This window comes from Nicotiana tabacum, chromosome 1 (genome assembly GCF_000715075.1).
Source record: "Nicotiana tabacum cultivar K326 chromosome 1, ASM71507v2, whole genome shotgun sequence".
Taxonomy (NCBI): Eukaryota; Viridiplantae; Streptophyta; class Magnoliopsida; order Solanales; family Solanaceae; genus Nicotiana; species Nicotiana tabacum.
In genome coordinates, this window is record NC_134080.1 from 220,430,359 (window position 1) to 220,457,909 (window position 27,551).

The window sequence follows — 27,551 nt, forward strand, 5'->3', positions numbered from 1 at the left end:
ACTCTGGTGCAGCGGATGAGCTGCTATGCCTTTAATCAGAGGTCTCGGGTTCGAGCTTTGGGTATGGAAAAATTCTTGATAGGGAGCGTTTTCCCCCGAATGGGACCTTACACGGCGCTAATCCGAATAAAATCGGACTCCAATGCGGATACCGAACACCGAGAAAGAAACCAAAAAAAAAACAAATGAACTTATGTTCTGTTCATAGTTACTCCTAAGTAATACCTTTTGTCACATTTGATTGTTTCATACATAATAAAAAATAAAAAAAAGTTTAATTATTTGCGCCCCGTCTTTTTTAACTAAGAATATAAGGATCGTAACGTTTATCCCGATATATAATGGGCTTACCCTTCTATCCTTTTTCATTTAAATATAATATTATTGTGTAGGGGAGAGTTCGACATCGTAGTGTGTGCTTAACTCACACATCACGTGCTATGCTCTCACCGCTAAATCAAAGTTGTGTAAACTTCTTTTGTGTCTCATTATTTTATGATTTTTGTGAAAGAAGTTTAAGGGCCTCTTAATATATTTTGGCTTTAGGCCTCCACGTCCATCGAGCTGCCACTGTTTTAAAAGTCTTCTTCATTTGTTTTTTTAAACTCCGTGGTGAGCAAACTACTACCATGTAATACTCCCTCTGTTCACTTTTGATTTCTGTACTCCCTTTAAGAAAAAATAAATAGAGTATATATTTTACGGTCTTACCCATAATAATGAAAACATTTTAAAAAAATTTGAGAAATGATTTGAGGAATAAGTAGTTAATGGTAAGTGTAAAACAAGAAAAAAGATTGTGTTTCTCTTGATAAGTTAAAATTGACAAGTAAAAATAAAAATATATTTTTAGTATAGTTTACAAGTAAAAGTGAACGAAGGAAGTATAAATTAAAACGATGGGGTACTTGTTTGAGTTAACGACGTTACTTATTTTTTGGGGCTAATAAGCTAAATTTGATGTAATTATTTGTAAATGTAAACACCCGTATAATTCAGTAAAAATTGCACGGGGCGTCCTATTTAGTCGCCCCCATTTAACCTATACCTATATTTTTAAAATTATTTAACCAATACCCTTATTTTAACAACTTCAGACGCCTCCTATTTTTCCTCCTGACGTATGCGCTCCTTTCTTCCTCCTCTTCTTTTCTGATGAGGCCGAGAGCAGTTCAGTTTAGGATCTGACCAAACCTATTATTTTTTTCCCTTTTCAAAGAGGTTGTGCTCTTTGAGATAAATAGTGTAGAAGGATGTCAGTGATTTTGAGCTGACCGTTTTTCCTTGAATTCTTTTTTTGTTGTTTGCATTACCTATTGTTTCTAGCCGTATAAGGGGAGTTCTCTAGAAATTCCCTCTCAAAATTCCAGGTTATGTTATATATTGCTGGGCAAAAATTTGAAAATCTCAAAACATCATTGATGTGGAATTTGCACTCTGAAGTTCAGATATAAAAGCTGATTTTGTCCTGAAGTTTGCACTACAAATTGAAGAACTTCAGACTAATTTGTCTGAAGTTTGCACTATGAAGTGAAGTTCCCGATTACCTTTGCAAGTTAGGTTAAACTTCAGGTGAAAATATTTTGAAGTTTTGTTTTAATAAGGCCACACTTCAGGCAAAAAAATTCTCAAGCTCAAACTTCAGACATATACAATTGAACTGCAGTTTGCCCTTGCTATGAATTGAAATTTGCCTGATTGCCTTTGCAAGTCAGGCCAAACTTTAGGCAAAAATATCTGAAGTTTTCTTTGATAAGGCTACACTTCAGGCAAAAGAATTCTGAAGTTCAAATTTCAGACATACACAATTGAACTAAAGTTTCCCCTTGCACTATGAACTGAAGTTTGTGTGATTGCCTTTGCAAGTCAGGTCAAACTTCAGGCAAATATCTGAAGTTTTGCTTTGATAAGGCTACACTTCAGGCAAAATATTCTGAAGTTCAAACTTCAGACATAAATTTTTGGTACTTCAGGCCTGTATATCTGAAGTTACCTGAAAAGTGGGTACACTTGCAATTTTTTGTGCATAGCATATATAAATTAAATGGTGACCCAAAAATCTGGTATAGATACAAATACCCCTATAATTCAACATTACACAATGCTTAGCACTATTATTTCTTCTTGAAATTAAATTATCAGCCTTTTATCGTACTATAACGTGATAAGCTTATCATCCTACAAAATAAAATAAATAATCAAAGGACAACACAATGAAAGCAAAATGGCAAAAGAGAGGAAGTATTAAAAATTAGCACTCCCTTTCTTTTACACCATGTTATGACACGTCTATGTACACATTTTTTTTGTTTACCATTTGGTAGTTGATATCCGCATATAGAGTCGAAATTAGGTGTGGGCGTTCAGACAGTTCGGATTGCATATAAAAATTTCGATTTGGATTTTCGATTTTCGGTTTGAAGAAATGACAATCCAAATCCAATCCAAATAAGTTCAAATTGGATCGGATTTTTAAGTTCGATTTCGAATTAATCGATTGGGATATTTTGGATTTTCAATTTTGAGCTTATAAGTTGAGATGTTTCTTCTTTTACATAAATGAATATCCAAATGAAGTACTCATGTTAAATTGCGTGAAAAATTCCTCATTCTCACTGCAATCATCCAAATGAAGTATTCAAGTAATGAAATTATTATCAACAAAATACAATAGAGATATTAATACGACCGATAAGAAGTAGAAATAGTATGACCATATCCAAATATAAAGTATTCCCACAGTAACTTAGTAATTAATATTGAATATATGAGATAATATTTAGTGGGTAGAATATTGAACTTATTACTATTGACATATGGATAATGGACTAAATATAAAGTATAAGAATTTCGAATTTTCGGATATCCAAAAATTCGAAGTACCAAATCCAATATTCAATCCGAAATTTAAAAAATTTAAAAATTAAATCCAAAATCCAAACCAAAAATTCAAAAAATTTGGATTTCGGTTTGGATTTCCACTTTGCCCAAACTATGTCCACCCCTAGTCAAAACTAATCTAGATCCGCGTGTAAAGCAGCTCCCCATCAGATTTTTCTATTTTCAGGTTCGAATCGAGACTTCTAGTTAAGAATGATAAATTCTATTCATCCTACTGCAGCTCGTGGGGAACATTATGTTGTTCTCATTAGCAAAGCTAATAATATTTCACTACTGGAATTTACGCGATTTCCGACGCCACCATCATATTATTTGAAAACGAAGGTCAAATTCAAAGTTACCCATAGTTCAATATTTTATTCTAATTAGTTAATATGAGTTGTTCTAGGTAAGCATAAGAAATATATTATTGTACGAATGTTAATGGGAAGGTGTGAAGGTCGACTAGGGTTGTAGTCGGGTTTTTTTTCTACGTCGTATCGGGGGTGAGGCTAGTTTGATAGGGTTGATCTTAGACCGCTAGTGATTAATGTTGTGTTCACACTACCCTTCTGTTTTTCATAGCACCGGACCTTAATTACTGGTTATTGTTATTGCATGTCATCTATTTTCTGATTTTTATGATGTTGTTACTACTTCTATGATTTTTGTTGACGGTACTGATATATTATCTCTTCTCGTTTCTTTCCGTCTTCCTGAGCCGAGGGTATATCAGAAACAACCTCTCTGTCCCACTGGGGTAGGGGCAAGATCTGCGTACACACTACCCTCCCCAGACCCTACTTGTGGGATTTTACTGGGTCGTCGCCGTCGTTGCACGAACGTTGATGGACTAATGAAGTCGCCATACTAGATCGAACTTTGGTAGCCTAAGCCTCGCTACTGAGTTCATACCAAGAACAAGAACTAGGGGCCTAGCATTAGATGTAGTCATGTAGCAAATAAATCTTCTTTATTCTTGATATTCAGATAGCACAATCAATAAGCTTCCAAATACTTTCGGTTTTTCTAGTATGTATTCTCATTTGAAACAACAGAAATTGTACAGCACCAAAGCTTTGATAACAAACATGGTCAAGCATCTTTCCAGTTCTAACCAACAAAAACAACTGTTCATGTAAAGTCGTCACGGTTATCAAATGATATTCTCCCAGAAGCTGATTGTTTTTTAGCAGTTGGTTGTTGAGTACTTACAGTTGATCAAACATCGGTGCTATAGCGTAAGGGAAAACGACGATGTAACATCCTTTGCAGCCATCTCCTACGCGGCTCTGGGTTTAAACAAATGAAACACTCTCTTTCTTCTGGATCCCTTACGATATCCAACGCATCTAAATACATTGCACTTGATTGTGGGATATCCTCCATCTCATTCAAGCACTTCACAACAGAAGATATAGATAAATCGGGTGTGCTAACAGTCACACAAGTCTTATCCACGCTAGGCTTTGACACTCGTTCATTTGTGAGTTCAACGAGTTTACCTACACAAGTCCTCAACTCACTCATCCATGATGCTGCAATAGGCTGGGACTTCATGGCAGGCTGCTGAGGAAGTTTATAAGATACGGGCATTGATGTTTGGCGACCATAGTCACCTTCTGATGTAGTGCATGTTTGACGTTCAATATCATCTAATCCCACCGACAACAAATCATCGTGCGCATCAATTGACTGTTCCATGGATGCATGATCCAGTTCTTGATCAAACTTCCAAGGGTTAATACCAACTTTTCGGTCTATGCTACCACTCATATAGCTGAAAACTGTTGGCGAGTTTTCCTTTTTGACTTTCTTAAATACAGGACATATTCCTTCACTTATATGACGAAGCAAATGAGTAGTTCCACTTCGGGTTGAAGAAGTAAAAAGTTTATGGCAATGATTACACTTGCATTTCTCACAAGTTCCATCCTCCTTTATTAGCTTCGTGAAGTGTTGCCAAACGATAGATCTTAATCTTCCTTCTCTTTTTCGTTTCTCACCTGTGGTTGCTTCAGTCAGACTGGTTATATCCACTATGGCGTCAGGACTTGCATCTACCATCTAAAGAAAAGCAACCACATTACAAATATGAATCAACAAAGGAAATTCAAAGCAGCTGATGTACGTTAAACATTTAACACGCAAGCACACAAGATACTTAATTACAAAAGCAAGTGTATCTCCAAACTTTGAGCTCTTTACATGTCTCAATAACTTTCACTCCATGTTGAAACAACAACAACAACAACCCAGTATAATCCCACTAGTGAGGTCTGGGGAGGGTAGTGTTGAAAACATGTATAAATTCATTTAACAAAATATCAGTTACAACAGGTCTATTATTTTTGGCTAAATTATTATGAAAATAAGCCTCAAAGAAGATCCTATAACTCAACACCACATACCAAAAACGGAAGCTGCGCACATATTTTAGAGAGGATACTACATGCTATCACAAACCATGTGGCCAACCATTGCCTTTTTGAGAATGCATAATACCTTGTGAGGCAAGAGGAGTTGCTCCGATGGTAAGCAACCTCCACTTCCAACCAAGAGGTTGTGAGTTCGAGTCTCCCCAAGAGCAAGGTGGGAAGTTCTTGGAGGGAAGGATGCCGAGGGTCTATTTGGAAACAGCTTCTCTGCCCCAGGGTAGGGGTAAGATCTGCGTACACATTACCCTCCTCATACCCCACTAAGTGAGATTATACTGGGTTGTTGTTGTTATTGTATAATTTGATAGACACTAAATTGACTATTATAGTGTACTTTAAAGAGTTGGGCTTGAAGTTTTATCTAAGTAAGGATCAAGCTTGACATGTCACTAGTTGCACATTGCTTTCTTTTGTACTTCTCAGAGATAAGCATTTTCTTAAACTTACTTCGTCAGTGTTCATTAGCGATCTGATTTATGGACTGCTCGATGATGTCTCACTTGTACTAATATTCATAATTGTTTCATTTCATGTTATTCCCACGGTTCAGCAAGATGGAAATCATAAAACAAAAATATTGTAATCAAACGTGTATTATAGTAGTTTCCTGGAGGAAAATTTTGCAAAAGTTTTCAACGTTCCATTTCTAAACTTATTTAGTTATTCGTTCCCTTTTTCCCGGGGCATGGAGAACTTCTAGGTAGAGCGCACTTTATCCCCATAGTGGCTTATCCGGCGTGAATACGGATAAGTCATACCAGTGTGTGTTTCGGATACTGGATGGTTAAACAAAAAAAGAAGTTTTTCATTTCCATTTATCGTTTCCCCTGCTACGACAAGTGACCATTCAAAGTTACGTACTATTTTTTAAGTCGATGACTTTTTTTTTTTTTTGCAATCAAAGCCCGAATAGGCTCAAAATATGATCCAAAATCCATCACTGATCACTCTAATCTCCAAAATCAGCTGAATTCAAATTTAAGTTAGCTTTTATGAATCATCAGTGTCCTAATTGGCTAATTCATTGTTTGTATGCTAAAGGATTGCACAGAGATAAATCAAACGAACTCAAGCTACACTAAGCATAAAAATAACAACTTTTTTCCTTTGAATATTGAATCATTCATAATACAGAGAACTTCTCTTCAAAATGCTCATTCATTTACTTGTCTTTCACAAAATCGATGTGCAACAGCGAGGAATTAAGAGGTGTACTTACAGGAGAAGAGAGAGGTAAATCAACCGGAACAAATTGCAGGCGGCGCTGGTCAACGGCGGCGGGCTGCGAGTTGTTAGGGTTTGGTGGGGACGCCATAGGAAGACAACTAGAAGCGAAAGGAATTGAAAATCGGGCGTTGGAGACCCTAGTAGGACGGAGGATCGAAGAAGTGCGAATCGGAACGGGCCCAAATGGGCTCGGAGAGAGGGCTAAACGAATCCATGTTTGGGCCTGAAATGAATTTCGGGCTTGCAGTTCGATAGCCCGATTCGCCCATTTTCAGCGTTGAGGGCCTCAGTCGGATAAAGTCAGTCCGTTGCATAAACATTCTTGAAGATGGTTTTAAAAGCTCTAGTATTTAGTTTTTTTTTTTTTCCTTTTAAATCTTGTAGTTGTCGAAAAGACAAAATTTGACTACCCATAAAATTGAGTTAGAAAAAGCTATCTCTGTGCGTTATTCGCTTATACTAAAGAAATTAAGTTTGTGTTTGGTTAATTAGTTTGAAAAGTATTTATGAGCATCAATTAGTGTTTGGCCAAGCTTTAAAAAACTGCTTCTAGGTATATTTTTCTCAAAAAAGTACTTTTGCAGAGAAGTTACTTTTTTCTGCTTCTCCAAAACTGTCTCTACTTCTCCTCAAAAGCACTTTTTTCCTTCCAAAAGCTTGGCCAAACACCTCAATTTTTGGCCAAAAGTGCTTTTGACGAAAAATATACTTTTGGCCAAAAAGAAGCTTGGCCAAACAGGCTATAAGGCGTGGAAAACATACTTCAAATGTTCTTAATTTAAGTGGCGCATGCACTAATTTTTCTAAGCAAACAACAATAATTCAGTGGGATTTTACAAGTGGGATTTGAGGAAGGTAATGTGTACGCAGTCTTACCCCTAACCTTGACGGCAGAGAGAATATTTTCGAAAGACCCTCGGTTTGAGGGAAGAACAAGAACAAATAAATAACAACAACAAGACTAGGGTGCTTGCACATACATCGCAGTATCTCATTTCGGCTACGCTCATCTTCTAAATATGGGAGGAGTTCTTGACTAGCCAACATTCTGCTCCATACAGCATAGCCGGTCTAATCGTCGCCTTGTAGAACTAACCCTTAAGTTTTGGTGGCGTATTCTTGTCACACAGGACGTCGGATACTAACCTCCATTTCATCCACCCCGCCCCTATAGGTGTGTGATATCCTCGTCAATCTCCTCATCCTCTCTTGGAGATGACTTATGATTAAGCCTCACGTCTATATCTACTCCCCTTGACACTACATTATACTTGCACTCTAGGTACTTCGTCTAAAGCAATGTTATTTTTTATATTTATACATATTATTTTAATTTTATTTATTATTTATACATATAATTTTTTTTTAAAAATCGACTAGCTTAGTTGGATGACAAAAGAACAGAAACAAAGAGACAATCTCCACTACAGCGAGTGTTTAAAAACCAATATCAGATAACCATTTTATTTTCAAATTAACTTCTAAATTTCAATTCTCAAAAAAAAATCCTTTACCTCAAAATGCCTTCATATCCAAAAAATTTCACGGCCCGAACATCCTCCTCGTACTACTTCCCCAACTCCCGCAGATCAACAATCTTAATCCTATGTTTTCTTCTCATTTTTACTGGCTTTTTTTCTGGGTTTATTGTAATTTTGAGGCGGGGTTTAGGATACAACTGTAAATATGCTAAGCCCAGATCTGTTTCTGTTCTTTGGGATGGAACTTTGAGTGAAGGAAATGGGCTTTCTGATGGAGAATATAAGAGGCAAAAAGTTATGGGTTTTGTTGGAATTCAGACCGGGTTTGGATCGGTTGCTCGCCGGCGGTCGTTAAGGCAGACTTGGTTCCCCTCTGATCACCGAGGGCTTCAAAAGTAATTTCCTTTTTTCTATATCTAAATGTACATATTCTCTAATGGATTTAAGTTATACATTCATGTGATGCAATTTCCTTTTTTAGTTCCTCTTTTAGTTTGTCCAAGAAGAACGAAATCTTTCTATATTTAGAAAGAAAAGGGTAGCCCGGTGCACTAAGCTCCCTTATGCGCGGGATCCGGGAAGGGCCACAAGTGTCTATAGTACCCAGCCTTACCCTGCATTTCTTCATTTTTTACCCTTAACGAGATATTTATAGTCACTTTAAATCGTAAGTTCCCCTATCGGAAACAGCCTCTGTGTTCTTCTAGGGTAGAGGTAAGGCTAGGGTAGGGTTAAGGCTGCGTACATCTTGTCCTACCAATACCCTACTTGTGGGAAATTACTGGGCTTCTAGTTGTTTTTGTTGTTGTTTAGATCATAAGTTCCGTGCCAGTCAAAGTACATCACATAAATTGGGACGGAGGGAGGACATGATAGTTTAAAGAATTTTTTAACTGAATTAGTGAATTTTAACTCATGATAACAAATTAGTTACAATCTTTAGCTGGTTACTAATTAATGCTTATAGAGATTTACCTATAGTTAAATGACCTGACTGTGTAAATTTTTGTTACACCGTTGGCGTATAGAACCTTACCTCTTCTTTAATCCATACTCCATGTAGAGGATATGGTATAAGATTTTTGTTTCAGATCTCGCTCTTGGATGCGAGTAGAGCAGAATTGATTAATATGTTGACCCCAACTAGTTTGGGTTGAGTGGTAGTTGATTGCAGAGGCGGATCAAGATTTAAACGTGATAAGTTCAATTTTTAAAGTTCTATGGCTTTAGAATGTAATAGTGTGTTAATATTTAGTGGCTTTTCACATACTCCCTATATTCATGTTTAGCGTCAAAAATATTGGGTTCAGTTGAACCTATAGCTAACAAGCTACATCAGTTATTGGTTGATTGATAGACACATTTTAACTCTCTCTACTCCAACTTTGGTTTCTCTTTTTTACTTTGAAAGCCTAACGTAGCTACATTTTCTTTATGAAAACAAAAGGCCAGATTCTTTGTGCTTACGTAGCTTTAGGAACGAAGATGCAGTAGGAATACTTATAGTATGTGGTTGATATTGTTGTTCTAAAAATGGAAAGTACACCTTGTATAATATTTTAATATTGGCAAGATATGGTGGGAATACTTATTTGTTGTATTTATAACCAAAATGAAATCTCTTTCAAATAGGTTCAAGTTTTCTGAATCGTTTGTCAAGTGCTGGCTATTTAGATTAGTAGCTTATATAAAGTGTGCTAAAATGGAAGGAATATGGCACAGTACTTACTGTAGAGTCATTAAGTTTAAGGACAAACGAAAAAGGAAGAACTTACTGGCTGGAAGAACTTTCGAGAGTAAATTTGTAGAAAGTTGTTTATGTTTTGACTAACTTCTGCAGACACTTGAATCACGGTTGCGTGAAATCCAGATATAATCTTTCAGAAGTTCCTACTTTCTATAATAAATTACCCTGTTGTCTATTCACTTTTCAGCTCTTCTTCTTGAGTTTTGAAATATTATCTCTAGCTTTTTGCAATAACCAGGTCTCCTATATATGTATATGTAGTTGTCCTGTCACGTACTTGTATATGTATATTTGTGAAATCTGCTTGACCATATTTTACTGAATCGACTGAATGATTATTGCAGGTTAGAAGAATCCACTGGCTTGGCTTTTAGATTTGTTATTGGTAAAACGAGTGATAAGTCCAAGATGTCAGCGCTCAGGAGAGAGGTAGCAGAATATGATGATTTTGTGCTATTAGATATTGAAGAAGAGTACAGTAAGCTCCCATACAAAACGTTAGTTCTAACATTATTTTTCATTACTTCCTTCCGTTCGTGATTTACACTTATGCAAGATGCTTTTACAGCTTAGCTTTCTTCAAAGCAGCCTATGCACTTTACGATTCCGAGTTCTACGTCAAAGCTGATGATGACATATATTTACGGCCAGGTAGCTAGAATTATGAAGCTTTGTTATTCTTCTTGTTCTTTACTTGAGGTCTATGTGAAATGATTAACAGAAATTTGATGAACTGATATTCCATTGAACAGATCGGCTTTCACTGCTCTTGGCCAAAGAGAGGTCTCACTCACAGACATACGTTGGTTGCATGAAAAAGGGTCCAGTTTTTACTGACCCCAAGCTCAAATGGTTAGTCTGAGAGGAGCTTACTATATGCTGATATAATTGGCAAGATAAATGTACTGCATGGAATCCAGTGGATCATTTTTGTATTCTTTATTAGTGTGATGTCAATTTCACGTCTTGTTCTCACTTCGTATCTTAACATCAACTTCCTATGTCAGTATCAGTACGCAGACTGATACTGAGAGAAGCATTCCTTGGAAAAGATCAACATTAGTTTCCTGGTAAAAGTTCTGAGTACATGTCAAAGATATTTCTCTGGCTGAACCGCAAATTAGAACCAATTGAAGTAATAAAATACAGTGAGAAAAACAGGAAAGAAGCTTAATTTTCTTTCTTTTAGACTGAGAGATGAAAACATTAATTTTAAGTTTTAACATAAAAGGTTTTCTGACTAAACTTTGAGTAAAGGACAAAGGTATTTCTCTTTCTCAGGGAAAATCAGAACCAATTGAGGTAACAAAATAGAGGGAGAGAAATAGGAAAGAAGTTTTTCTTCCTTTTTCTATGTTGGTTTTTCTATTTTTATTGATGTGTGGGTATTTTCTTTGTTCAGAATGTACTATATTCTTCTCACTTTTCCTTTTCCACTTCTCCTTTTTTTTCTTTTTCCTTTGAGGGCTAAAGTCACAGTGACAATCAAGACACGAAAGCTTAAGCTTGTTACACTTAGAAGTGATTCCCGCCTCCCAATTTGGCATACAAAATGCATAAATAATATTAACGAATGTTATGTCCCTAAAACAAGATGCCCAAGTTCATTCCCAAAATTGTATTTCTGAAGTTATGATTCTCATTTTAGGTATTCTCCCCCTCTTATTTATTTATGATCATTAGCAACCAACCCACAATATGATCATTAGCAGTTGTTATGTTAATAGATGCGGTGGAGCCTGTGACAATGATGAGAAAAAGAAGATGTAGATGAATACTTACCAATGACTAAATGTGAATAAAAAATGTGTTGTTGTATTGTCTATTATCAGGTTTATTGTTGTTCTTATCCTCAGTATTGTCTCAATGAATCTGTACAACTACTACAGGTATGAACCACTTTCATCTATTCTGGGGAAGGAGTATTTTCTGCATGCTTATGGTCCTATTTATGCTCTCTCTGCTGATGTCGTTGCAAGTTTGGTTGCCCTGAGGAACAACAGGCAAGTGCGATTTATTCAAATATTTCTGTCACTCATTTGTTCTGAAGTAATTTTTGTCATCCAAAATTTTTTTTTGCTGTCTATAGCAGTAGGAGGAAGCTTTTGTTGTTTATGATGTAAAACTTAATTCAAGAACATCTGCTAACTATTCACAAATTGCTGCTTCTCTTTTTCTCCAACTTGAGTAATGGTTATTACTTTCTGTATTTATCGAGTAAGAGGGTCCTGAAATAAGCTCACCGTGCAGGTAACATGAAATTTTAAAAGATGTAACTAATGGAGTAGCTTGTTTCATCCGAGCTAAGGTTACTGATTGGAAGTCGAGCATTGTTAAAATATAGGGAAGAAAGACTGAAAGAGGATGCGCAGGCAATTTTTTTGACATGATTAGATGATTTTGCTGTAAAACTAGAATTATCGAAGACAGACAATTTTTCAGTACATTTTGCAGTTATAATTCTTAAGTTGAGAATATATTTGAACCTTTGGAAGATCACAAAACTAGATTTAGCACGGAGTTTTTTATTTGTAAAAATCTGGATATGTTTTAATTCTTAAGTTGGGAATATATATGAACTTTTGGAAGAGTACTAAACTAGATTTAGCACGAGTTTTTTATTTGTAAAAATCTGGATATATCCTTTCAAATGCACTTTTTTTGCCTATCATTTCAAATCACTGTTTCTGGGATACATTTCTTTATTTTATTGAGCCTTCTGCCTCTGCTTGTTTCTAGTCAAAGGGAGTGATCACTAATTAGTTATTCCTTTTTTCTACGAATTCTCAGTTTCCGAATGTTTAGCAATGAGGACGTCACCATTGGTGCCTGGATGCTTGCAATGAACGTCAATCATGAGAATAATAAGCAACTATGTGAACCAGAGTGTACACCTTCTTCTATTGCCGTGTGGGATATTCCAAAGTGTTCAGGTCTGTCCTCTAATCTTTCTTTAAAAGAACCAATCCAATATGCTTTCGTGGTGTTCAATTGTGTTGGAACACATAGCAAATACAGTAATATTTTCGCTTGGGTGCATCCTGGATGATGAAATTCGAGCGTTTGCAATTCAGATGAAAAACTGTTTGATTTGGTCTATTTCCTATACACGGTACACATATTGCTATAAAGAATATCCAACATGTACTATTAGCAACATTCTTATAATGTGATTTTGTTCCAAGGCTAATGTACAAATATATTGGCTATTTTGACACTTGGTTTCTTCATCACTGATCTCTGTATTCTGCTTGCACATTGTCTCGTCTCGAAATTCTATGAAACACTAAATGACATTTATACAAGATGCCCAAAATTCGTTTAGTATGGTCAACCAACAAGGTAGTATAACTCCTTTTCCATAAGCATTACTTTCCCTGGTATCTGGTGCGATTAGCGCACCATTGAAGAACCAGCTAGATGACTTTGCAAGTAATTTGATAAGATTTCATACATTGACTATCTGATAGCATTCTTTCATTGATTTTATCCTTTAGGTCTGTGTAATCCCGAGAAGAAAATGTTGGAACTTCATGCAAACGACATCTGCTCGAAAAGTCCCACTCTACCATCAGATGATGAATAGATCCATCCGCTTTTTCTCGGACTAATGAGCTTAGTCAATGTTTACCGCTGGATTTTAGTTTCCACTGAAAGTCATTTATTCATTTTGTAAGCTGCTTATGAGGTACACAAAGAAAAAAGGGGCAGTCTGGTGCACACGGCATCCAGCGTTCATGCAGGATCCGGGGAAGGGCCACTGCTTATGAGGTAGATATAAGAAAAAAAAAATTTCCACCGATGTTGCACAAAACTTATATGGAGTTACATGGACAGTGATCGATGATTCATATAGTCAACCCCTTTGCTTGGGATTGAGGCGTAGTGTTGTTGTAATACTGCTGCACAAAGTGATCAGAATTTTGATAGTAAAGGAGATTCTCTATTTGTTACTGTCTGTGGCTCTGTGCCTAGTTTTTAGAGCATGATATTGTCTGCCTTAAATTCTCATTCATGTTAATCAAGTTTTATGTGAGTTCTTAACAAAAATTGTCCCTTTGCCAAAAAGCTTGAGTATATCCTATATTAAGTGACTAAGATTCTGTAGCTTTTGGCGACTATTGTGCATGCACTTAAGATTTGGAGGCATTACTTGTATGGTGTGTCACGTGAGGTTTAGACGATCATCATAGTCTTCAGCACCACCCGTTCAGATCAACTAATCAAATCGCAACGCAAAGCTCCTCCTTCAGTTCCATTGTATAGTTAACATCCAAATATCTAATGAGAAACAAAATTATAAGATGAAAATATTACTTAATATTTATATGTATTAGCCAAGATTGAACATAATGATTTGCAAATAGTAAGTGCTAATACGCCAAACGTGCTATAAAGCTACAAACATCACACCTACTGAATCAGCCACCTTTATATTCCAGACACTCTGGCCAAGTTGCCTAAAGATCTAATAACAAATTACACTCAGTGACGTTGAAAATGGATTGTCTTGATTTTTTGACCCTGCTTGCCCATGGGCAAATATTTACGGTCAAGAATCAAATGCGTCGCCCATGGGGCAAGCGAGGGTCAATGCTTGTTAAACTTAAAGTACTACCCATGGGTCAAACGAGATCAAAAAATCAATAATGGTACCAAAGTGTCCTATTTGTGCAAACACCCAAGATCCAAAATGTGCCAAGCCCACAGAAACTTCCAAGATTGGGTTTCTTATGGACTGGACATTTCATCCTCTAGTGGGTCATTGGGCCTCCAACTTTGGTTATTGGGCTAAACAAAATGATTATTGGGCTGGCAAAACAGGTGATTAGTTTCTTAGGTAAAATAGCACGGTATAGTCAGTTTTCGGATTGATCATTCAAAAATAGTCAGCGTTTACGAAGTCAATGAAAAATAACCACTATTTTGCTACAACAGAGACCGGTCCAGCATAATATACTGGAGTTCGGTGCACTTGTGTATGAACTCCAGCATATTATGCTGAACCGGTATACTTAGCTGACTCCAGTATAATATACTGGAGACTGGAGCACCGGTGCTCCAAACTCCAGTATATTATATTGGACAATTATACTTGCTGGAACTCCAGTATATTATGCTGGAGTTCTAGTGTACTTATGCTGGAACTCCATCATATTTACTTATGCTGGAACTCCAGTATAATATACTGGCGTATTTTTCGAGTTTTGAACAGTGTTTTTGCTCAGATTTATTTTTACATGAAAAGTGGCTAAATTTCGATTACTTTTGAAACTGGGCTATTTTTGAACGACCAATTGTAAATTTGGCTATTTTTGAATTTCCCCCCTTTCTTGGAGAAGGATTACACATAGCTTTATGTTACTGTAATTCATTTGTAATTTATTTTAATTATTATCAAAATTAATACACAAACAATTCAATTACTTGAATATCTGTTATAAAAATTTGGCGAAATACATAAACGACTCCTTTAAGTTGTCCCTAACGATCAGACAAACATTTTAACTAACCCCTTTACCATTTAGACACTTCAAATAGGTTACTAAGTGTGTCAAGTAAACACCCGCGCACAGCTAAACATATGCGTGAGTTACACTTCCTATGATGTACTAAAAAAATGACTCACACGCTCAAAATGTTGTTAGTAAACACGCATATGCCACATAAGCAATATGTCTTTACTTGACACACTTAGTAGCCTATTTGAAGTGTCTAAATGGTAAAGGGGTTAGTTAAGGTGTTTGTCTGATCGTTGGGGACAACTTAAAGGGATTGTTTAAGTATTTCGCCCAAAAAAGTTTAAAGCTTGAGGTATTGAAATATGTTATAACATTTGTATGGCTATAAACACTTACTTTTGAGGGAAAAATAAGAAATTTAAGTTAAATTATTTTTAAATTTAAAAAGAAGTTATTATTTTTTAAACAAAACAATTAGAAAATACGTTCACATAAACTGAAACGTAAGTATGAGTACATGACTTGCACACAGGTCTATGTTGCTCGAACTCTATAAAAATATCATCGTATGCGTGTCAAATCCTTCAAAAATAGTACATTTTTTAAGGATCCAACATAGGTGCGGCAACATGTTGGAAAGTTTGCGCAAGATCATGGGTGGATCTAATGCAAGGTTTACGGATTCTCGTGAACTCGGTAACTTTTGCATAGACCCTGTATTTATACTAAAAATTCATTAAAGGTATAAGAATATTTAGGTTGGAACCCACTTCGTTAATCCAATTATTATGTATATTAACTTGAGATCGTTGTAGAAACCCATAAACTTAAAATTCTGAATCAGTCCATGTCCAAGATTGCACTATCTGACGTACCCTTTTGTGTCCTTTGATACATGGCATTATTTTAGGTACATATGTCAAACACAAAATTTTATAAACAAATTTAACCTAAGGTTGTGCCAAAGTTTCTTTTCTGAACAACAAAGATTCAGATGCATATGAATTGAAAAATAATAAATATATCGATATAACAGAAATGGCCAATAGCAAGTGGCCAGTGAAGAACTTAACGACAAAATATTCACTGGCCAAGACATGAGGAAAACTCTCTTTCTTTAGTAACTTTTAATTACTCTGATTTCTGAATATGCCCATACCCTTTTCTCTTTTTTTTTTGTTTTTTTTTCCAGATTTTCCTAAATACAAGGAATCCAATGAACCCCATCTGCTGACAACTGTGATTAATACCATATACCATCGAGGATTGTGATCGATGAATAGGATCTCTTTACTCTTATAAATAAGAAGTCTTGAGTTCAAGCCGAGAAATCAGTCGATGATGCTTGTATATGGGCAGGTTGCATATATTATATCCCCTTAGGATGCAGTCCTTCCCTGGATTCTATGTGAATTGTGCATCAGGTTGCCCGTTAAGAGGTCTTCGGTTCTAGCCCTAAAATGAAAAAAGTTATTAGTATGAAAAGTTTTCGCCTTTAATGGACCTTATACGGTGCGAATCCTAATTTTTTGGAGGCCGATTACGAATACCGAACATCCGATGGAAAATAAAAAGAAAAGAAATTAATAAAATATCATTAGCTTATATTTTATAGTTGGTCATGTGGTTTTTCCAATAGATAATAATATCTCATAGAGGATAAAGGACAGAGTTATTGCTAGCCTGGTTAAGCTACCGATTAGAGATTTTCAAGACTTAGATATTTGGAATGGAATCTATTGCCTACCATGACATATATTTGTGGTTAAGAATTAAATTATATATACCAATACTAATAGTATAGATGAACGATGAAAATAATATAGTATATCAAGTAATTTATCTTAGTTTTTAGAAAACTAATTCCGCTTTTTTGGAGCAGTTATCTATAATAATCTTTTAAAATCAGATAATATATTATTTTTTTAATATTATTATTGTATAGAAGTTAAACTCATTAAATATGAGATAAAAGATATACTTAATATAGAAACTTTGACTTTTCTAAAGGTTTGATTTCCGTTAACTACCATGTTTTAATTAAAATTTTGCAAAAGCAAATTTTCTGCTTAATTCTCACTCTACGTGACAGACATCGACAATATTTGTAAAATATATGAATTGCTCTTTCTACCCTTAATCTGAGGTGTCAATCGAGTTTGAACTATAAAATTTAAAAAATTCTGATAATAAGCATTTTTTACTTTAATAAACATTACACGACGTGAATATGAATTATTTGGATCCCTGAAAGGATACCGGATATCAAATAAAAGCACAGCCCGGTGCACTAATTAGCTTTCGTTATACATGAGATTCAGGAAAAGTTCGGATTATAAGAGTCTATTGTACGCAGCAACATTACTGCAAGAGGCTGTTTTCACGATTTGAACACACAACTTTCTCGTCTGGTCGTACCAGAATAGAAGATAAAAATAAAACATAAATATATAAAAATATATGAGTATCATATGGATTCCAAAATGCAAGGGAATCTGTGAAGGAAGGGAGCCAATCAAGTAGTTTCTTCAGAGGAAAATCTGACAAATGATGATCATTGTGTTTGGAGTTTTCTCTTATAACTTTGTGAGGCCGTACCTCTTATCCCTCACCATTCTATTTCGAGCTTTTTGTCTTTAAATACAACCCTAAATTAGAGCACCCTTCTGTCTTTCATGTGCCATTGCAGTTTCTTGAAAGCATAAAAAAAAAATTAGAGAGAAAAATAAAGAGTAAGATGAACGTAAAACGATGGTGCATAAGATATCTCGCGAGTTTGGAGAAAGGCCGCATTCTAAGGGCTAATAAATATGATATAGACAATGTATTTTAATACAAATATTGACGGCTGTTTTTACGGCTTGAACTCGTAATTTATGGGTGACAAACACAAAAATAATTTTATCGTTGTTCTAAAGCGCCCCTTCAAAGAGTAGAGGAATGTTATTTTTAGTTGGAGTTCAGAAAATTAGTCAATATGCATGTCATTCAGTGGCGTAGCTACCTTATGCCAAGGGTGGTCAAGCGTAGAGGCGGATCAAGGATTTTAGTAGAATGGGTGCACTATTAAAAAGAGGTGGATCTAGAATATAAATTTTACAGGTTCAACCTTTAGTTCTTACGATTGTGTATCCATTGCACTTTAGGAATTATAAGTTCAAAATTATTATTTTTTTAAAAAAAATAGTAATTTTCTTACATCTATATATATTTTTCTTACATCTATATATATTTTTCATACCCTACTAGTGGGATTTTACTGGGTATATTGTTGTATTGTTGTATATATATTTTTCATATTAAAAATATTGAGATCAGTTAAACTCATTGACTATATGCTACATCATACACTGCTACTAGTTTTAATATACACATTTTTTTTAATCATATAAGATTTTACAGCAACAAAAGAAGAATAGGAGTCTCAATGTGTGAAAATTTTGAAAGAATAAACCAAACAAAAAAGAAATAAAAAGAAAAAGTACTTAATTAATACGCAAAAAATAACACCAGACATGCCCATCTCCCGTTGGCGTCTACTTCTAGAAAAAAAAAAGGAAAAAATAACAAGATTGACATAAGATTTAAACCCAAAACCTCACCTTGAGAGGTGCACTCAATAACCATCACATCATATAATATTTTGAGCATGGGTGCACACACATATATTTAAATATTTTTTTAAAAAAATAACATTACTATACATGATTTAGGGCGGGGAGCATGGGTTCACGTGCCCTATGGAACCCCCCTTAGATACGCCCTTGGTCAAGCGCATACCATTCGCCAAAAAATTATAGTGCATATACAAGTTAAATAGTACTTTATATAGTTATATACTATATTTTGAATGCCCTTAACACAATTGAGTGAGGTAGTCTAGCGATTCGGGGTTTCAAAGTGTTGTTTACGGGTTCAAAAATTTTGCTCATTTTATTTGTCAAAACTAAACGGAGAACACCATGTGTGGTCTATTTTTTTTTTTTGTTTAGTTATATTGTGTAGTTTGATCTAAAAAATTTTGATACACCATTTATCGATAAAAAAAAAAAATATTTAAAGTTTAAACAACTTTGCCGGAATTTTTGATTACGCCACTGATGCCATTACGAGATTGTAGTAATGGAGTATGGACAAATTATGGTGCTAGAGTTCAGGACTATCTGAAAATTACATCCCATTTTTTTCTTGGGAACTTTGGAGAATAAAATGGAGTATATATTTTGAGTGGACGAGTTTAGAATTAGAATAATTTGATTTATACATAACTAGTTTGAGCCCAAAATAATATATTCAAAACTCACTCTAAATCCACCGCTAAGGAAAGGAATTAAAGCGTATATTTGATGGTTAATTTTATTTGACATTCTTTTTTATTTATTTTTATTTTAAAAAGAATGATAAATTATTCTAAATTTAAAACTTTAGAACCTTAAATTTTTATTTTTCACTTGATGATATTATTTTATAACCATATAATATGTGATCAGATCATGGGTAAAGCGAGGGGCGGAAGGGGTTCATCTGTCACGACCCGAATTTTCCACCCTCGGGAGTCGTGATGGCGCCTACTGGTGAAAGCTAGGCAAGCTGACCATTTGCACAAATTACCTATTTCCCATTTTAATTCTTTAACAAGTATGAATCAACAGTTATAAACAGCGGAAATTTAAAGTTAGCGAAAGAAACGATAAACCATTTGAATATTTCCAATATAATTTCTTAAACAAAGACTACCCAGAACTGGTGTCACAACTTCACAGACGGTTTAGGAATACTACAAACAAGGTCTGAAAGATAAATGCAACACTATTTCTGAAATATGTAAATGAAACAGGATGAAAGGATAGAGGGAGACGTCTGTGCATGCGGACGCCTGCAGGACTACCTTGGATTTCCGTATGGACTGAAGGCAGCCACCCCAAGCTAAGATCCAAAAGCTACTACGCCGGGATCTGCGCACAGTTCAGAGTGTAGTATCAGCAGAACCGACCCCATGTGCTGGTAAGTGCCGAGCCTAACCTCGGCGAAGTAGTCCGAGGCTAGGACAAGACTACCAACTAAACCTGTGCAATCAAACAACATGTACAGTTAAAGCATATATACGTAGCAAGTAATAATAAAGGAAACTAGCAGTTAAAGATGGGAAGGGGACATGCTGTGGGGGAATATCATTTACCAACAATAACTCAGGAGAAAAACATAAAGAACAATTTAAAATTCGCAGCAGAAAGAACAAGGAAACAGTAAGAAATCAATATCCACTTCTATCCTTTATTGTTGCGGCGCGCAACCCGATCCAAATCATAAAATACTGTTGCGGCGTGCAACCCGATCCATATCATGTATCATTGTTACGGCGTGCAACCCGATCCAACTATAATATTATTGCAGCGTGCAACCCGATCCAAATATAATATTGTTGCGGCGTGCAACCCGATCCAAATATAATATTGTTGCGGCATGCAATCCGATCCAAATATAATATTGTTGCAGCTTGCAACCTGATCTCAATATACAATTCAACACCAATCACAAAGAGCCCCGACAAGGAAAAAATAAAGGAACATTAATATCCCGACATGGGAATCAAAACATCATAATAAAATAAGGTAACAACAGAAAATCAGTAAATAAACGTAAAGGACAACATAACTCAATTGTCAGCAAGATTCAGGAAAATCAAGGGCAAGTGCACGGCATCACCCTTCGTGATTTTATACTCTTCCTCACCCAAACAATAATCACAAGAAATAAGGGCAAGGAAATTAATGAAATCACTATAAAATCCTGGTAAGGGAATAATATCAAAAACATCAACATACCGGCAAGGGAGATAGCATTTAAAAGCAACAACATCCCGGCAAGGGAGACAATATAATAATCCTCTTCTCTTTTCCTTTTCACATTTACTTAACAACTCACTTCACAACTTGAGCCAATGCTCTATAAGGTTTAATTGCCAATTATACTTCCATAATTCATTATACAACTTGAGCCAACGCTCCTCGATGTTCAAATATCACTATTACTTCCACAAGACTTGCTCAACAATAGAAATCATCACATAAGGCATGAACAATACAAACGGAGTCACATTAGTCATAGAATAAGACCCACGGGCATGCTTGACACCAATGTATAGATACTCGTCATCATGCCTATATGTCGTACTCAACAAATAACACATAGCAAATATGACACAACTCTTAATCCCTCAAGCTAAGGTTAGACCAAACACTTACCTCGATGCCACGAACACAATTCAAGCCTCAACTATCGATTTACCTCTTGATTCCACCACCAATTCGCTCGTATCTAGCCACAAGTTACTAAACTATATCAATAAATGCTAAATGAATCAATTCCAATGCATGTAAATAGGTTTTCTAAAGTTTTTTCCCAAAAAGTCAAAAAAATTGCCCCGGACCCACATGATCAAAACCTGAAGTTCGAACCAAAACCCGATTATACATTCCCCCACGAACCCAAATATAGAATTTGTTTTGAAATCAGACCTCAAATCGAGGTCCAAATCCCCAAAATTTGAAAAACCTAGATTCTACCCAAAACTCCCAATTTCTCCCATGAAAATCATTGATTTTGAGTTGAAATCATGTGAGAAGATGTTAAAGATTGAAGAAAACTAGTTAGAACGACTTACAATCTATTTGGAAGAGAAGTTGTCTTTGAAAAATCGCCCAAGAGTGTTTTGGTTTTGAAAGAGTGTAAAAAATGGTTGAAATGCGTCTAAGTTATGAATTTACAGTTTGCAGGTATCGCAATTATGACCAGGTTTCGCAATTGCGAACCCAGAAGTCTTCTACTCTCGCATTTGCAAAGGGACTTTCGCATTTGCGAAGGGACTTTCGTATTTGCGAAGTCGCTTTTGCAATAAATCTGTCGCATTTGCGACAATGGGGAAATCCAGGCCACTTCACAAATGTGATGACCCTTTCGCATTTGCGACATCGCTTTTGCGATGACTGCTTTTCATTTGCGACCCCAAAGCAGACTAGGTCCCTTTCGCATTTGCGAATAAAATGTCGCATTTGCGACCAAGTCAATTTCCAGTCACCTTCACATTTGCGAGGGACCTTTCGCGAATGCGATATTGCATTAGTGATAGAACAGTCGCATTTGCGACTAAGGCTGCTCAGGTCCATCATCACATTTGCGATGCTTTGTCACATTTGCGAGCCAGGCTTCACAATTGCGAAGCCTGCAGACCTGAACACACCAGCTGAAAAACCTGCAAACTTCCTAAGTCCAAATTCCACTCTGTGGCCTATCCAAAACTCACCCGAGCCCTCGGGGCTCCAAACCAAACATGCACACCAATATAAAAATATCATACGGACTTGCTCGTGCATTCAAATCACCAAAATAACATCAACAACTATGAATTTAGCATCAAAGTTATGAAATCACTTAAGAACATCAAATTTTCCGATTTTCTCAAATAAGGTTCGATTCACGTCATTTCAAGTTCGTTTCTTACCAAACTTCACAGACTCAACTTAAATCACATATAAGACCTGTACCGGGCCCCAGAACCAGAATACGAGCCCGATCCCACCAAGTTTCAACCACATTTCATTTCCAAAACTCATAAATAATTCCAGAAAATAATTTTCTTAAAAAAATCATTTCTCGGGCTTGGGACCTCGAAATTCGATTCCGGGCATACGCCCAAGTCTCATATTTTCTTACGACCGGGACCGTCAAATCATGGGTCCGGGTCCGTTTACCCAAAATGTTGACCGAAGTCAACTTAAATTTATTTTAAAGGCAAAATTCATCATTTTTCACAGATTTTCACGTAATGGCTTTCCGGCTACGTGCCCGGTTGTGCATGCAAATCGAGGTGATGTAGAGAGAGGTTTTTAAGGCCTTAAAATGTAAAATTTATTTCTAAAACAAGTGATGACCTTTTGGGTGTCATCACATTCTCCACATCTAAAATAATTGTTCGTCCTTGAACGGACATAAGAAGAAAGTACCTGAGTCAGGAAAAAGATGGGGATAACGGCTCCACATATCTGAATCGGACTCCCAGGTCGATGCCTCAGCAGGCTAACCTCTCCACTGAATACGAACAGAAGGGAAACTCTTCGATCTCAACTGACGAACCTGCCGGTCTAGAATAGCTATCGGCTCCTCCTCATATGACAAATCCTTGTCCAACTGGACAGTGCTGAAATCTAACATGTGGTATGGATTGCAGTGATATTTCCGAAGCATGGACTCATTAAACACTGGATGTACGGCTGATAAGCTCGGCGGCAATGCAAGTCTGTAAGCCACCTCTCCCACTCGATCAAGAATCTCAAACGGGCTAATAAACCTAGGGCTAAGCTTGCCCTTCTTCCCAAATCTCATCACGCCTTTCATAGGCAACACTCGAAGCAATACCCGCTCACCGACCATGAAAGCCAAATCACGAACCTTAAGGTCAGCATAACTCTTTTGCCTGGACTGAGCTGTATGAAGCCTATCCTGAACGATCCTGACTTTGTCCAAGGCTTCCTGTACTAGATCCGTACCCAATAACCGAGCCTCTCCTGGCTAAAACCATCCAACCGGCGACCAACATCGCCTACCATACAAAGCCTCATAAGGAGCCATCTGGATACTCGACTGGTAACTGTTGTTGTAGGCAAACTCTGCTAAAGGGAAAAACTGATCCCACGAGACTCCAACGTCAATGACACAAGCTCGGAGCATATCCTCCAAAATCTAAATGGTTTGCTCGGATTGACCATCCGTCTGAGGATGAAACGTTGTGCTCAACTCAACCCGTGTGCCCAACTCTCGCTGAACTGCTCTCCAGAAATGTGAGGTAAACTGCGTAACTCGATCCAAAATGATAGACACGGGAACACCATGAAGACGAACAATCTCTCGGATATAGATCTCAGCTAACCTCTCGGAAGAATAGGATACTGCCACAGACATGAAATGTGCTGACTTGGTCAGCCTATCAACAATAACCCACACTGCATCGAACTTCCTCTGAGTCTGTGGGAGTCCAACAACGAAGTCTATAGTGATACGATCCCACTTCCACTCAGGAATCTCAATCTTCTAGAACAAACCATCGGGCCTCTGATGCTCATACTTAACCTACTGACAGTTCAAATATCGATTCACATATGCAACAATGTTCTTCTTCACTCTCCTTCACCAATAATGCTGCCGCAAATCCTAATACATTTTAGCGGCGCCCGGATGAATAGAGTACCGGGAACTATGGGTCTCCTCTAAAATCAACTCCTGGAGTCCATCCACATTAGGCACACAAACTCTACCCTGCAACCTCAAAACTCCATCATCTCCTAAGGTAACCTGCTTGGCACCTCTAGGTTGCACAGTGTCTCAAAGGACACATAAATGAGAATCATCATACTGCCAATCTCGGATACGCTCCAACAATGAAGAACGATCGATTGTGCAAGCTAACACACAGCTGGGCTCAGAAACATCCAACCTCACAAACTGATTGGCCAAAGCCTGAACATCCAAAACAAGAGGTCTCTCACCGACCGGAATATAAGCAGGACTGCCCATACTGGCTGACTTCCTACTCAAAGTATCGGCCACCACATTGGCCTTTCCCGGATGATATAAGATGGTGATATCATAGTCTTTTAATAGCTCCAACCACTTTCTATGCCTCAAATTTAGCTCGTTCTGCCCGAACAAATATTGCAGACTCTTGTGATCCGTGAACACCTCACATGACACGCCATATAGATAATGCCTCCAAATATTCAACGCGTGAACAATGGCTGCTAGCTCCAAAACATGAACTGGAATGTTCTTCTCATGAATCTTCAACTACCGCAAAACGTAAGCAATGACCTTGCCATCCTGCATCAACACCGCACCAAGTCCAATACGAGATGCATCACAATAAACTGTATATGGCCTTGAACCAGTGGGCAAAACCAACACCGGTGTCGTAGTCAAAGCTGTCTTGAGATTCTGAAAGCTCGCCTCACACTCGTCCGACCACCTGAACTGGGCACCCTTCTGGGTCAACCTAGTCATCGGGGCTTCAATAGACGAAAAACCCTCCATAAACCGACGATAGTAGCCTGCCAACCCCAAGAAACTCCGGATCTCTGTAGCTGATGCGGGTCTAGGCCTGTTCTTGACTGCCTCTATCTTCTTCGGATCAACCTGAATACCCTCTGCTGATACAACATGACCCAAGAATGCAACTGAACTCAACCAGAACTCGCACTTCAAAAACTTGGCATACAACTGGCTGTCCTTCAAAGTCTGAAGAATCACTCTAAGATGATGCTCATGCTTCTCCCGGCTGCGGGAATAGATCAAAATATTATCAATGAAGACTATCACGAACAAATCTAAGTAAGGCTTGAACACTCGGTTCATCAATCCATAAAAGCTGTTGGGGTATTTGTCAACCCAAATAACATCACCAAGAACTCATAATGCCCGTACCGTGTGCAGAAAGCTGTCTTAGGGACATCAGATGCCCTAATCCTCAACTGATGGTAGCTAGATCTCAAGTCAATCTTCGAAAATACTTTGGCACCCTGAAGCTGATCAAAAAAATCATCAATCCTCGGCAATGGATACTTATTCTTGATTGTAACTTTGTTCAACTGCCGGTAATCAATACACATTCTCATCAATCCGTCCTTCTTCTTAACAAATAACATCGACGCACCCCAAGGCGAGACACTAAGTCTAATGAATCCTTTCTCAAGCAAGTCTTGCAACTGCTCCTTCAATTATTTCAACTCAGGCGTGGCCATACGATACGACAGAATAGAAATGCTCTGAATGTCTGAAGCCAAATCAATGTAGAAGTCAATATCCCTGTCGGGTGGCATACCCGACAGGTCTGAAGGAAATACCTCAAAAAATTCATGAACAACAGGCACGAAATCAATAGAAGGAACCTCAGCACTAGAATCACGAACATAGGCTAAATAGGCCAAACACCCCTTCTCGACCATACGCCGAGCCTTCATATATGAGATAACACTATTGGTAGAATGACCATGAGTCCCTCTCCACTCTAAATGAGGTAAACCTGGAAAGGCTAAGGTCACAGTCTTGGCATGACAGTCCAAGATAGCGTGGTAAGGTGATAACCAGTCCATCCCCAATATGACGTCAAAATCAACCATGTCCAGAAGTAACAAATCTACACGAGTCTCAAGACCCCCAATCACAAGTATACATGAACGATGGACTCAATCTATCATAATAGAATCACCCACCGATGTAGACACATATACCGGAGCACTCAAAGAATCACTAGACATGACCAGATACAGTGCACAATAAGATGACACATAGGAGTATGTAGATCCTGGATCAAATAAAACTGAAGCATCTCTGCTACAAACCAAAACAGTACCTGTGATAACTACATCGGAAGCCTCAGCCTCAAGCCTGGCTGGTAGAGCATAACATCGGGGCTGGGCCCTACCACCCTGAACTACATCTCCAGGACGGCCTGCCACTGGCTGGCCTTCACCTCTAATACCTCTACCTCCACCTCTAGCACCTCTACCTCCACCTCTAGTTGGTTGAGCGGGCTGTCAATGAACCTCATCACTCTCTCTCTCTCTCTCTCAGTGGGAAGTATAAGAAGAGCATGACAGACCAAATCAATAAACCTGGTCTCATACTGAGTGACAATCATAGAACCCTACTGGAGGAGCTCAAACTGCCTCCGATATATCTCTCTCTGGGTGATAGGGAGAAACTTCTCCAGAAATAGCTGAGTAAACTACTCCCAAGTCAAAATTGGTGATTTGGATGGTCTAGCCAAACAATAATCTCTCCACCAAGTCTTGACGGATCCAGACAAGTGGAAAGTAGCAAAGCGACCCCATTGGTCTCCACTACCCCATGTTCCTGAGAACCTCATGGCAACTGTCTTAATAATCCTGGGGATCCTCAGAAGATGCACCACTGAAAGTGGTAGTGAAGAGCTTGGTGAAACCTATCCAACCTCCACAAAGCATCTGAAGACGTAGTTGTTCTATCACCGGCTTGTGCTGCTGCTCGACTGAAGAAGCGGTACGCGACCTCACCATTCGCGAAAGGACAAGAGTAGAGGTTTCAATTTAGCATTGAGAGAACAAAATCTCACGACAGAAAAGAATAGATGTGAAGTTTTTCCTAACTCTGTAGCCTCTAGGGGATAAATATAGACATCTCCGTACCGATCCCTCAGACTCTACTAAGCTCGTCTGTGAATTGTGAGACCTATGTAACCTAGAGCTCTGATACCAACTTGTCATGACCCGGATTTTCTACCCTCGAG

General features: G+C 37.4%; 2 protein-coding genes across 2 annotated transcripts; one reads left to right on the top strand and one right to left on the bottom strand.

The window, feature by feature from the left end:
• Positions 1–3,886: 3,886 nt before the first annotated feature.
• Positions 3,887–6,811, bottom strand: LOC107801602 (uncharacterized). Its single transcript, XM_016624948.2, has 2 exons — positions 6,538–6,811; positions 3,887–4,947 (listed from the first exon to the last, which is right to left on the bottom strand). The coding sequence occupies exons 1-2, from the start codon at positions 6,631–6,633 to the stop codon at positions 4,102–4,104; spliced, it is 942 nt and encodes a 313-aa protein (XP_016480434.1). The 5' UTR covers positions 6,634–6,811; the 3' UTR covers positions 3,887–4,101.
• Positions 6,812–7,977: 1,166 nt separating this feature from the next.
• LOC107801603 (putative beta-1,3-galactosyltransferase 14) lies at positions 7,978–13,726 on the top strand. The gene is made up of 7 exons (XM_016624949.2): positions 7,978–8,421; positions 10,118–10,270; positions 10,342–10,424; positions 10,526–10,625; positions 11,663–11,776; positions 12,564–12,706; positions 13,271–13,726. The coding sequence occupies exons 1-7, from the start codon at positions 8,066–8,068 to the stop codon at positions 13,357–13,359; spliced, it is 1,038 nt and encodes a 345-aa protein (XP_016480435.1). The 5' UTR covers positions 7,978–8,065; the 3' UTR covers positions 13,360–13,726.
• The last annotated feature ends 13,825 nt before the right edge of the window (positions 13,727–27,551 follow it).

Excerpts from the sequence above, each read along its gene's own strand:
- LOC107801602 (XM_016624948.2), bottom strand. The coding sequence starts at position 6,633 with ATGGCGTCCCCACCAAACCCTAACAACTCGCAGCCCGCCGCCGTTGAC. Across the intron at positions 4,948-6,537 it reads ATTTACCTCTCTCTTCTCCT|ATGGTAGATGCAAGTCCTGA; the intron begins GTAAGTACACCT and ends GCTTTTCTTTAG.
- LOC107801603 (XM_016624949.2), top strand. The coding sequence starts at position 8,066 with ATGCCTTCATATCCAAAAAATTTCACGGCCCGAACATCCTCCTCGTAC. Across the intron at positions 10,271-10,341 it reads AGTAAGCTCCCATACAAAAC|CTTAGCTTTCTTCAAAGCAG; the intron begins GTTAGTTCTAAC and ends ATGCTTTTACAG. Across the intron at positions 11,777-12,563 it reads GTTGCCCTGAGGAACAACAG|TTTCCGAATGTTTAGCAATG; the intron begins GCAAGTGCGATT and ends ACGAATTCTCAG.